Consider the following 13161-nt stretch of genomic DNA (forward strand, 5'->3'; position numbering starts at 1 on the left):
GATGCATATATAGATATTGCATTTGTAGGGAATCACTGATTTCTTTGTTCTGTGAGCTCTTAATAGCATCAGAATAAATGTTGGCTGGCAGTGATTTGGCAAACAGTTTCTGTACAATATTTAGAACATAAGTTCAGTGCATTTGGAAAAATGCTGATATGGTCATTTAAATCAATTTTAACTTAATTAATTCAAAATGTTTCAATTATTATGCATTAAAATGCTTACATTAAGTTTTTTATATTGAATCATTATGCATTCAAAAAAACAATCAGCAAAGATTATAAGGTCTAAAGGTAGAAGATAACATTGTACCAATCTGTGACTACAGCTTCTTTTTTTGTGTTAAAACAATACTGCTCAGAACAATGTTCCCGGGGTTAATTTACAGCTGTTTTTTTAGACAATATACTGTACATGGACAAAACTGGTTGTCACTAATTGGTTATAAAAGCAAAAAGTTTATGTTATTAAGTGCACTTCCAATTTATTTACACTTTTTTGCACATCTCACTGTCTAAATGTGGGCCAATAGCTTAGTACAAGGGTATCCAATCTTATCCGTAAGGGCCTGTAGAATTTGGCCAAGCATGAGCCTGATAGCAAAATGAAGATCAAGATCAATTGGCTAAAGAGGTAAAATCAGATGAGGCAACTGCTTCACTGCAATCTGCAGTTACTGTACAACGATTCTTTGCAGAGAAGTTTCGATACCCATGTCTAAGCATATCAGGTCCCTCACACACACACACACACACACACACACACACACACACACACACACACACACACACACACACACACACACACACACACACACACAGTCATGATAATACTGTAAGTCAAAGACACTTTGCTTAAAGTCAAAAAGCACCAGCAAAAGACCAACCCATATATTTATCCACTGATCAAGGAGACACAGACAAATCTCTAAACAAAGCTACCATCCTGTTTTATAATAATCTGCATCAAAATATCTCTAAAGCTCTCTAAGTCTGTTTTGTCTATAATATCACTGCACATCCTGGTTCTCAACTGAAACATTGCAACAATTACTCTGATGCATCGTTCTTAAGCTCTCATTTTACTCTCATGTTGCACTTGTAAATGAGCTGCTGAGTTATGTTTGGTATGTTAGAACAGTGCCAGCACTAACTCCTGGAGCTCAGGGGAACCAGAATGAGGATTGGAAACACTTTCATTAGATAAAATGAAAGTAATATTGAAATGTAATACAAGGCCAATATTTTAGATTTAATATTAAGTCAGTAAAATATTGGCTTGCATGAGAGACTGTGATGTTAGCATGAATTCAAATGGACATTCTGCAGTAAACATTGTCATTGTTAATTTTTGTTTATTGTGTAAAATGTGTTGCAGATAACACAGAATTTTCAGATGGGTTTTGTGTGTCTTCCAGCATTTGTCTTATAACATAGAAATAGATTTTTCTAAAATAAATATGGTTGGAAAAAAAAAAAGTTTGTCCTGGTACATCTTTTATTATCTATTATTATAAAGTAAATCAGTAGATTAGGTGTTACCCCAATGCTGAACCACGTTGTACCTGTGACAATGGTGCCTGTAACTGGCTCTGAAGCTGAGTCTCCATGCATGGTAACTAGAGAGACAATGTATTTTGTGGAAGGTAGAAGGCCTGAAATCACTGTCCTAGTTTTGGAACCATCCACCACGACTTCAGACTCCTCGCTGGAATCATCTGTAGAGTAGTGCACCTTGAAAGTATCGGCAGGTGGGGCTGGAGCACTCCATGTTACAGCTAAGGAGTCAGATGTGATGTCTGAGAAGTAGAGCTGACTCACGGGCCGGAAGCCTGAAATGATAGATATTCAATATTATTGGTTTGCTTGTGGAATCAACTCTCCTGTAATTGAAGATCTAGGGCTAAAAACAATGTACAAGCAAATAAACATACATGCATGAGTGTTTTTTTTTTTTTTTTTTTTAAAAAGAAGACTGGAGATGAAATAAGAGTAGAAAAAAAAGATAAAAAATAACCTCATCAAACATACCAAAATATAGAAATAACCTAAAGATAAGCTGTTGACTTTTCAGAAGAAAACAGGCTAGCAATTAAATGGTTTATCAATGTGTAAGTGCTAAAACCTATGTCAAAAACAAAAAAACTGATGGTACAGTAGAAGAACAATTTAAATGATTAACCTAAAATGGTAATGGCTATCTTGGATATGAATTTTTACATTTAAACCATTAAACATTTCAGTACTACACCAATGATTCACTCCACAGTAATTCCTCAGGACAAAATGATTACATTCAAAGCAGCTGACAAACATGGCCACCTCGTTCAAATCCCAGACTTTAAATTGCGCTCACCAGTCCCCCATTTGTGTTTGGTTTTCCTTTTCTTAAGCCCCATTGTTTCAGTGCTTTGCTACTGTAGGTATATGCTCAGTTTCCTACAATTGGTGATATTGCTAAGCCTTTGCATATTCTGTTTGGTTTCCGGTTTGGAACTTTGCCAGTTTTCCCATTCTTGGATCTCATTTATTCCTTGGATATCAATTAATTTAATCCCCTGTATTAAAAGGTCTGTAAAGACATGTGTCTTTGGATTATGGTTTGAACTCTAGATGTGTTTATTTTTGTGCTCCATTTATTTTGGATGCTTTTTTTTCCTCCTGTTTTAGTGATTATTTGCCTTATTTTCTGCACCACCTGTTTTTGTGAGTTACTGTACGTGCCTTTTTACTGAGTCTCCATTTGGACTGTAACATTTTTGCATCTGGTTTTGTGTATTAATGTCTGCAGTTGCATCCTACCAACAAAAGTGCAATCATTTAAATTTAAATAGATACAATTTAAATGACATTTAAAATTCCCTGACAAATTGTAAATATATCATCATAATAATGTAGGGCAAAAGAAGCCATATACGTGAATTCTCAGGGCTGCAGGCTAAAAATACAACAAATAACTACTCAGTATGTAAAATCTCCACAGTGAGTACCTGTAAAAGCATCAATTGTGGCAGCAGCACTTTGTTGTCTGCCCCTCTGAGCCATGACCGTGATAGTGTACTCAGTACCAGGCTCCAGGCCGCTCAGAGTGGTGCTGCTGATATCTCTGGGTACAGTTATTTCTGTGGTCACACCACTAGCTGAGGTGTAACTCACTCTGTAATACTCAATGGGTCCCTGGACAGAGCCCCAGACTAAAGTGATGCTGTTTTCTGTGGAGGCTGTGACCATCAGATCCATTGGGGTGTCCAGACCTGCGAAAAAAGGAAATAACAATAACGATGAAGATAAAAGATGTAGGGCATCGAAAAAATAATGTATATGTAATGGTCAGGGCTAAAATACTGAATCCACCTGTCTGTGGAAGACTTTGGGGCTTCCTAATAAACTCTTGAAAGCAATAATCACTTTAATTCTAAATCTAAATTCTAAGTAGAAAACATAAGGTCCATTGTACAGGTTAATAGCTGGACTGCTGGTATACAGTGCATACAAGAAGAAAACCAAAGGGAAAAGGTAATAGCTTAGTGGATAAATGAATGTTAAATGTCTTGTATCTGATGTTTTACACTGATAGTTGGTTACCTGTCCTGGCATTCATTGTGGCTGGGTTGCTTTGGTTTGTTCCCAGAATAGCTGATATTCCAATGCCATATTCAGTGCCTGGTTGCAGATCTAAGAGAGAATAGCGTGATTTCTCCATAAAAGAACAGTTAATAATTTCAAAATATTGGCTCCTAAATGTCACTATATAATCTGTGATGAATGTGTAAGTAGTTAGTGAGATCAAATCTCTAATGAAAGACCTAAAGATAAAAATAGGGGAACATCAACTACACCACCCTTTGGACTTTTACACAGTGAAATTGAACAAGAAAAAGCACACAGGACCGCCACACCCAGGAGACCAAGAGATGTGTTTTCACTATTAGAAATATGTATATGAAACACATAGGGGTCAATACATATATGCTACAATAAACTACATATATCTTAATTAATTCATTGTTAGTCATATAAAGGCATGCAGCACACATATGACATGTTTGTGGATGTGAACAGGATGTTCTTGTGAAACAAAAGCTTCTTCCTTTGATATCAATAAGAACAGTAAACATCCTGTTCACACCTACACACCAAAAAGGATATTGAGCTGAGCATATGACATGGGCCAATTGACAGCATTAGGCATTTACACACAATAACAAAGAATAAGGAATCCACACAGCCAACCAATTTAAAAATCTTCTTAAAATAACCTAAAGCAAGCAATAATGGTATTATTGTATGTTTAAGTGATAGCCCTGGTAAACTACAAGCTCCACTATGATAAATAAAAGAAAAAAAACACAATCAAACCAGTCAACATAAAAATAGAATGTTTGTTGTAAGCACTATAAAACAGTCAGGCATAGCAGAAAGCAACTACTGTAGAAGTTGCGATCTGAGTCAGCAAAGTAGGAAGAAGCAGTAACCCAGGGCAGTAAATCAACAGGATCAAAGCTGCATGGACAATAGACATAATGTCACCTGGATCCAACTTACAATACAAAGGTTGTGCTCTTGCTTTTCATGGAGGCAATATAACTACTAGCAAAAAAAGAAAAGAAAATCAGCCAGGCCTGTTAATAACACAGGACGGGTTAACAATGAGCAGGCAACTTTGTCACCACAATGCTACCCGTTCTGCATTGGCCCATCTGCATGTCCCTTTTTATACTTAGCAATTAGTCCACATGATTAAGGGCAGACAGGGCAGGCATGGGCAGACAGAAGGATGAAGGAAGGGCAGACAGGGTAGACAGAAGGAGGAAGGAAATGGACAGCATGTGGCATGAAGAGTTTTGTGATGATATGGTGGATTACATCCTGGATGATGTTTGTCATGTGATTGTGGCAAGCTAGCTATAGAGAATTGGGAGAAAATGATTACAACAATGTAGCAGTGGAACTTAAATTCATTTAAGATTCATTACCCGTTCAGGCTAATAACGTCAGGTTTGATATGTTTGGTTTTGAGTTATATAGACAGACTGCAGTAGGTCACATTTCAGTTACAGAACGGGAAAGTGATCAGAATACGAACATACACCAATTCTTTTAGGCACAGGAACAAATCACCCTCTAGTGTGCTACTAAGGACATTTCACTGACACTTGAGCACAAGTGCATTGCTTACACAGTGTATGGGGGCTTAAAGGCATGTCTATATGCATATTGACTTATATAACAGCCAAGGTATGGAAGTACTGTACTACCTAAGACTCAGAGTTTTTTCTAAGCCAAAGTCATAATAACTGCAAAATCACACCCAGTGTGAACTGCCGATGCCCCACAATAACAAGGTGGAAGCAGTAAAGAGCTTTCCCCAGTGTATCAACAAAAAAAAGTTGGTGCATGCTGTTCTTTGGAAACCTTCTCATTACTTTACGACTTTATATCTCTTTTATACCCATCAACCTTTCACAGTTGACAAGAATAATACAACTGGAGAATATTGGCCCAAGCACTAATAGTGGACCTGGTGCTCAGCTACCCACGCTTCCAGCAATGCAATGCCTCACAAAGATGAAGAAGATGGCAAGTGATGAATACCACATCCTAATCATGTCTCTCTGTCTTTTTCTATGACACAGACTCAGCGGACAAGTGTTGCCCTCTAGATGAAGATGCACTTCACCAAGTTGAGCACAAGAGCACAGCCCACACAAATCTTCAAGGCACTTCAACACACTCTTCCTTTTTTCCCCACTCAGGCCAACACATAAATCAATGTATCTAGTGTGCTTTGCCTCTGGCTACACCATCGCACAACCTTTACCTTCTGTTCACTATGTTTGCAATCTCACCCAAGTCCTTTCTTTATATATTATAGGGATTCTGCAATTCTTTTTTTTTTTTGAATTTATTCTACTAATCAATTATTTTCAGTGGACATTGGGTGGAATATACTCTGGATAAAAAACACATTCACACATACAGTAGGCAAATTCTTTTCTATCCACCTAATTGATATGTTTTTATGGGAGGTAGGAAGAAACCCAGAGGAAACCCACAGAGACACATTATAAGTTATTGGGAAAATGTCTGTCAAGAAGGCCTGGCATGGAGTTGGCATCTCGGTTCAACCCAATGGTTTTCATAGGGATAAGGTCAGGGCTCAGTGTAGTTTGCAGACATATGCAATATCCATAATGGTCAGGTAATTTTGGCAATATGTGTAAATATAAATAGGAAAGTCATAGTTTTGACAGGAAGAAGAATAGAACTGAGCAGAGTAAGATTTTAAAGATGAGTTGAGCTCACTTGTGAGAGTGGTCTTGGTTGTTGCTCCACTGCCACAAGGGATTCTAACTTTATTGTACTGATCTCCAGCCAGCGTACTGTACACAACATAGTAGTACTCCACAACAGCCTTGCTGTTGTCCCACTCCAGCTCCAGGGAAGTGGATGTCTTAGAGAGTATCCTCAAGTGCTTGGGTGGATCGATCTCTGTAAAAAATAAGGGTAAGGAACTGAAAACCTAGCATCAGGTATTAAATGTACAATGTCACAATGCAAAAATGGCCATAGTGTAGGGTGGTTTAGCACAAATTAGTGTCATAGTAACAGATTTTAAAACATTCTACTGATAGAATTGGAGTATATATATATATAATTTTTTATTTTTACTTCTGAGCCATTTCTTGTCAAAACTCTTTTCATCCTAGTATGCTCTTCATCCTAACCTAATCTTTTCTGACTTCTCTTGTTTTTTGCTGTCCATCATACCTAACTTTGACCTAATAAAAGCAGTAATTTGAGAAATCAAATCAGTCTGAAATCAATAATATCAAACCAATACTTGATGATCTGTGATGTTTTATGTTCCATGATGTGTGCTCACCTGTGATAAACTCAGCAGAGGTTATTCTACTTTCATTGCCCTTGTGAAAGCTGCTAACTAACACTTTATATCTGGAGCCTGGCCTTAAGACTTGTAGTGAGTATTGACTCAAAGTTGGCTCCAGATGAAATGTGGTCATGGGTTCACCATAACCCACTATTCCATATCGCAGTATGATTTCATCCACTTTGGCCTTGGGTAGAGTCCATTCTACAAATGCCACGGTATCTGAGACATCGCGGATCATAAGCTGGGTTGGTCCATCAATTACTGAAAATTAAACATAAAAATGGCCAACATTAAAACAATAGAGCACACACAAAATGACAGAAGTCATGAGCAGACATAATGCTGGAATTTAAATTAGATGGGATGAGATTCATCTTTACTGCCATTGTGCAGAGTAGAAGTACAAGACCAGTGAATTACAGTTAGCATCTAACCAGAATTGCAAATGGACAAGTGAGTGAATCAAGCCTCAAGCCACTTTCCAGACAAAAAAGTAGGGTATTGCCAATACTAATGAGACTCCACTGATACAAAAGCAGAGAAATGTCCAGTATTCCACAACTGAAAAAATCTATACAACTTGATTGTGTTTGAATTCCACCACCGTTAAAAAACAAAGGTACCAGGAAGGGGTATACTCGGTCTGCAGCAATGCTTATGTAGTTGGGATGTGTCAAAGAAACACTGACATGAATGTCAGGACCAAAAGAATTCCTGCAGAGCAGTACCCAGAGAATCACATTGCCTTTTCCCATGGGCATGCTGACTGGTGTGTAGATACATAGCCAGCTGCAATTTGTTCTACAGTAGCTGTTCTCTGGGATCACACCAGACAAGCTAGTGCTTGCTCCCCATGATATATAAGGACTTCATATTTATTGCTTAAATATAGATTAACTTCTCCTCAATTACTGTTCATTGCACATATCTTGTATTCACTGCCTATGAACCTATTGTCGTTGTCTTTTTATCAGACAAGTAGCCTGATCGTGAATTATTATACTATACAACCATGTATTGGTTTAATAACATTAAGCTGGAATTGAATTGAGTTAAATGATAATTAAAATTGGCTATGAACCACACAGGTAATATTTTGCATTAGATTAGCTAGTAAACTTCATTCAAACAAAGTATTTCTACATGTACAGAAATGGTACAGACATTAGAAATCACATGTAATATTAATGCAACTTGTATTAAATCTTATTCTACATCTCAATTTTGCACTTGGAGGTGTTTGCATACAACATTCCTGGTTGAATTGCTTGGTGTGATACGAAAGCCATTCCCCTGAACTCCATATTAAATATAGGTAAGGGAATGGAGATCTGAGCCACCTTATCAACCAGGGAAAATTCTACAGAACTCATTAAGAGACAAATACTGTACTATTATTGTGCTGTTTAGTCATAAACCTGTATTTTGATAGAGGTATAGATATGGAACAATAACCACAATGTAGTTCAAGTGATTGAGTTTGGCTTTTGCTTTAGAAGAGTCACGTCAGTTGAGTACTTACCTAGCTTGGTAACTATCTGGTGTGTTGACTAGCTTATTAATGCTTAGTAAGGTGCAGAATAAAGTAACGAAATAAAAAAAAATGAAATTAAATTTCTGAAATTATAAATTGTAAATCCAGTATATTTTCTAAATAGTTTATATTGCCCTTGCTTCCAAAAGGTCATCTATGAAAGCAAACAGATTTGTTATTATTATTATTTTAATTAATATGTGTTGGTTTGGCCTCTGATAAGAATTTGAATAAAAAATGTGTGGGTAATTAACTGAGGTATCACAGGTTGTCTACATGGCATTATGCTAATACTGAAAGCACATTATAATGCTAATTAGAGAGAAGACTTTTTGTTAGTGCTTTTTATTTATTTCCTCACATTTAAATTTAATTGATAAGTTTTAAATGTACTTTCTTACTCTCTCCTTTTGTAAGACATAAGAAAGAAGGCTATTAAAAGTTGAGGGTCTGCAATGTCTGGGTCAGTTCTTTGTCAGTTACATTCAGCACCCAAGCACAGACCTACCTGTATGCATATTTTAGTTCTTACAATATGCCGCTACAGTGAACATGTAAAAAAATATAACATCAATTTCATTGTCTTTTCAATTTATTATTGATTGACTAAAATTTATGGCAATTTCATAGCAGACATACAGCTTGGGTTGGTTTGAAGAAGTTCAGTTGAATCTAATTGTTCTGTCTCTATGTGACAGAAAGAACATTTAGTTCATAATTGCTGACAGACTTGCTCATTCATGAAGGTGACATTTTCCATTTCCAAGGCAGCGTGATTTGGTACTGAATTTTAGGTCCAGCCCAGTTCTGATGCTGTGGATTTAGGCTGCCATTGTGAATGCAGTTGTATAATTTAGATGATTTTAAAGAATGTTATTACACCATCAGGAGAAGAGCATCACACATGAATACACATGAGCAAAAGAAGAGACACTGTAAAAACATGGAGCAAATTAAATTGAGCGGAGGAGCAGGTCATTGAATGAATGCTAAACAAACTCACCTGTGGTAACGGTGGACGTGACAGGCTGGCTCCTGCCTTGGTCTTTCAGTGCCACCAGATTTACAGTGTACTCCTCTCCAGGCCTCAGTCCAGTCTGATTGTAAGATGTGATGGTGCTGGGCAGCTGCGTTGTCATTCCTCCATCATTGTCCTGTGGTGAAAATACACACACACACACACAGCAAGCTTCTGTAACCCCAGGTTCACAGACACACATTACGATGCTTTAAAATGTGCAACAATGAACGGTGAACCACAGAAACTGACAAAAGTCTGCAATTTTTCATGCAATGTACACAAGTCTCTATACAAAATGGCAGCCATAACAGTCTGTTTGCTTTATAAACACTTTATTGAGAGTTCTTCTTTTTTATTGTCTTGCCCTTTTTTGTTTGCTCTTAGCTTTCTGATCTCTTGCCACACAAAACTCCATCCATTATGATATTGAACAAAACTGAGAAATCATTTTACACTTTTAGACTTAATCCTTTTTTGGCTAACCCTATTAATCACATTGTGATTTGCCTTGTGCCTTGTGCCTGGTAGCTCTTCTTGGCCAATAGGATTAATCAGGCCCTGACACTCACGGCACATGTGTCTTTATATTCAGCACGTACCTTCTCTAATAGTTTTTTCTTCTTCTGACTTTCATGTAAACTGTCTGTTCTTTAAAACCTTTTATCTTAGAAGCCACACTTATTCCACAATTAGGCTATAGACAGAAGTTGGGATCTAACATGGCTGGCATTTATAAAGGGCATTAAAGGCAAAGCCTGCCCAGCTTTAAAATGTGGTTTTAAATAACATTTCACAATTAGGAAAGAATAAAGTCAAGCATGGATATATTAATGTACTTACTTGCTGGCTAAGGACTGTCCATTACTTGTCAAAATGTTATGTTATGCAATGTTATGAAATAAAATTATAATTCTGTCCTTTTGTGTTCCCATTATAACAAAAACGACTATAGCATTAGTAATCCACAATATCAATACAAGTGTCTCTGGATGTTCAACACAGAACTGTTATAAGAAATACATTTTAGATTAGATGTTTTTCGAAAAGCGAGAGACAGGTTCCTTTCTGCTATTTTAGAAATGAAGGGTGAAATGTTTTAGAGATGTGCTTCTTGCCATAATGTCATTTCTCAGCTGGAGCCTTACTCTTACATTTGCTACTCTTCAGTTTATGTTTCACATCAGTGCTTCTGATCATGGCAAGAGGCATCAGATACCATCAATAGGTGAAGCTCTTTGTTCGATATAATTGGAAGGTCATTAAAGAGTCCAAGTGCTTATAACTGATTATGTTTGTTTAACATACCAGAAAATGATGCTGAATAGACAATAAATGGAAGCAGGAAAGAAAAAAGAAAAAAGTCTTACCATGGGAATGAAGCTTATTTCCCAACCATCAAACAAGTAGTCAAAGGGTTGCCACTGAACCTCCACTGATGTTTCCATGATAGATTTGAATATTAGTCCATCAGGGTTTGAGAGATCTGGAAGCCAAAGACTGATGCATTATTTGCTTTTGTCTGCACTAGGGTAAATGCTGACTGTGAGTGAAATAAACAAATGGGAGTATCTGAGATATTTTTGCAAGAAAGAAATATTTGGTTTAGCAAAATATAAATTTTAAATAGAACCAAAAACTACAATCCATATTTTTGTTTTTATTTGATTACAAAACCAATTTCTACTCTTATAAAATCAACTCCTCCATGTGCTCCATCTGATGTGTCTGAATCTTACTACATCTGTCAATCATGAGTACAGATGTTGGACAAAGCGTAACCAACCCATGGTGATATCAGCCAGAAACTAATTACATGGCCTAGTCCCATTCAAATTCAATTTGCTTCCATTCACATGATATCTGTAAATTATCTACAGTTAATTATCAACAGTTGCAGAAGAGGTTCATCCAGCAGTAGCTATTATTTCTAGGCAGAAAGCCCAGCTGAATTTTGACAAGCAATATGTTAATTTGCTGTGGTGTTGGGTAAGCAGTAGAAATCTGGCCAGTGGCAGCTCTTATTTAGTTGCCGAAGGTTGACAAGCAGTGAGAGTCTGAGAACGATGCTGGTGAATTATGCCAACTTGCTATCCAGTAAGTGTCAAGAATCAAATCTTATGCAAGGAAATGCAGCAAATAGTGTGATTGTGTATGCTCAACAAATATACTGCAGAATATCGTATTCAGTCATGTCAAACTTTTATACTGTTAATAGAACTGGTACTCTGGAACTATTACTATATTACTATGATCCAATCTGTGTTTCTATATGATCCAATCTATCTGGTAATTATAGCTTCCTATGTCAACTATGCTACTCTCATTTCTAATCAGCTGCTTCAACGTCTGTCTCACTTATGTAAATGTTTGTCTATACAGTACACAGTTATAAATATGAAATCATTTATAAACACACTATCCGATGTCACCCAAATGTTGAAGGCTCCCTTTCTAAATTTGGGTCCCACAAGGTTTCATTCTAATATCATGTCAGGGAGTTTTTCCTCACTGAAATACCAGACTAAGAGATTTTTACTATATCATTGAATGAATAGAATCATAATCTAATCAAGCAAAAAGTGAACTTACAGGTTGAGGCCACAGTGCTGATTGGCACACTGATGACATCATCAATGACTGTGTACACATTGATGTTGTACTCCAGACCTGGCTCCAGCTTACTGATGGTGGTGTTTGTCACATGTCCTTCAACTCTCAATTCCAGCTGTTCTCCACCAAGGCTAGTTGGAAGGTAAGTGATCAAGTAGTCTGTTCCAACTGATGACCCTTCCCACTCTATTTCAATAGTATTCTCTGTGACCCTACGCACTTGCAAATTCATGGGTGGTGCCACTGCAAGTACAGGAGGATGGGGAAGTGTAAGTCATGGTATATTACTGTGTCCATACTGCACATATGGTATGAAAAGGACTAACATTAAAAAAGCAAGTTTTGAAAGTTAAAAGCAACGTCTTAACACTCAACTTGGTTCTAGGGAGATAGTACAAGGGTTTTTGTTTTGTTCAGTTAGCGAATATTATTTGAAAGAAAGATTAAGTGATTAATTAAGTGTTTTTCTGTTTCATTCATTCTAGTATTGGTCACTTTTTTCTAACATATTTAAGTTGTATATAACTGGAAGTGCCAATGTGAAACCTTCCAAAACAGTCACATAGTGGCATACAGATTAATCGAGTATTTCCAGTAAATACCACCATCATAAAGCCATCATTTAATAAGCTGGCAAGAATAGTATAACCTATAAGAAAGAAGCACAAGGGCATGCTCCCATCCTGTTAATGCTTACATATTAATTACCACATGAGCTTATAACAAAGCGGACACACTGTGCTTCATTATTAGTCAGCACAAATAAATTCATGTACAGTCTGTCAGATGAACCCCTAATATTTGTATACTCTCAAATTCTGCATACTTTGCAACTGTAGTGAAGCATTTGACCATGACCAACCTACAACAACAAAAACAGCAGCAGTCCCCTAGAACACAGTAATGTTGCATATAAAAAAAACAGACTTAATGATGTGTTAAATGAAATGATAGCAAACTATTATCCTTGCCAGTTGGGATTTTTTAGCTCACAGTTGGTCCTGTTCCTCATATAACTAGTTGTAATAAGCCATTTTTACTGTAGGCATGCAAAACATTTTCAGAATGGGTCAAGTAAATAAGCTTAATTTAAATTGAT

General features: G+C 36.8%; 1 protein-coding gene across 3 annotated transcripts in view; it reads right to left on the bottom strand.

Moving 5' to 3' along the window:
* tnr (tenascin R (restrictin, janusin)) overlaps positions 1–13161 on the bottom strand; it is a 111047-nt gene that overhangs the window by 18954 nt on the left and 78932 nt on the right. For all 3 annotated transcript variants that reach the window (XM_027133138.2, XM_047821670.1, XM_027133118.2), the window contains exons 4-11: positions 12042–12305; positions 10820–10935; positions 9435–9585; positions 6889–7158; positions 6309–6494; positions 3588–3677; positions 2993–3256; positions 1568–1834 (exon numbers count right to left, since the gene is read on the bottom strand). In XM_027133138.2, the coding sequence (XP_026988939.1) occupies positions 1568–1834; positions 2993–3256; positions 3588–3677; positions 6309–6494; positions 6889–7158; positions 9435–9585; positions 10820–10935; positions 12042–12305 (1608 nt within the window). The remainder of the gene's footprint in view (positions 1–1567; positions 1835–2992; positions 3257–3587; positions 3678–6308; positions 6495–6888; positions 7159–9434; positions 9586–10819; positions 10936–12041; positions 12306–13161) is intronic.

The sequence above is a fragment of the Tachysurus fulvidraco genome, chromosome 1, assembly GCF_022655615.1.
Source record: "Tachysurus fulvidraco isolate hzauxx_2018 chromosome 1, HZAU_PFXX_2.0, whole genome shotgun sequence".
Classification (NCBI taxonomy): Eukaryota; Metazoa; Chordata; class Actinopteri; order Siluriformes; family Bagridae; genus Tachysurus; species Tachysurus fulvidraco.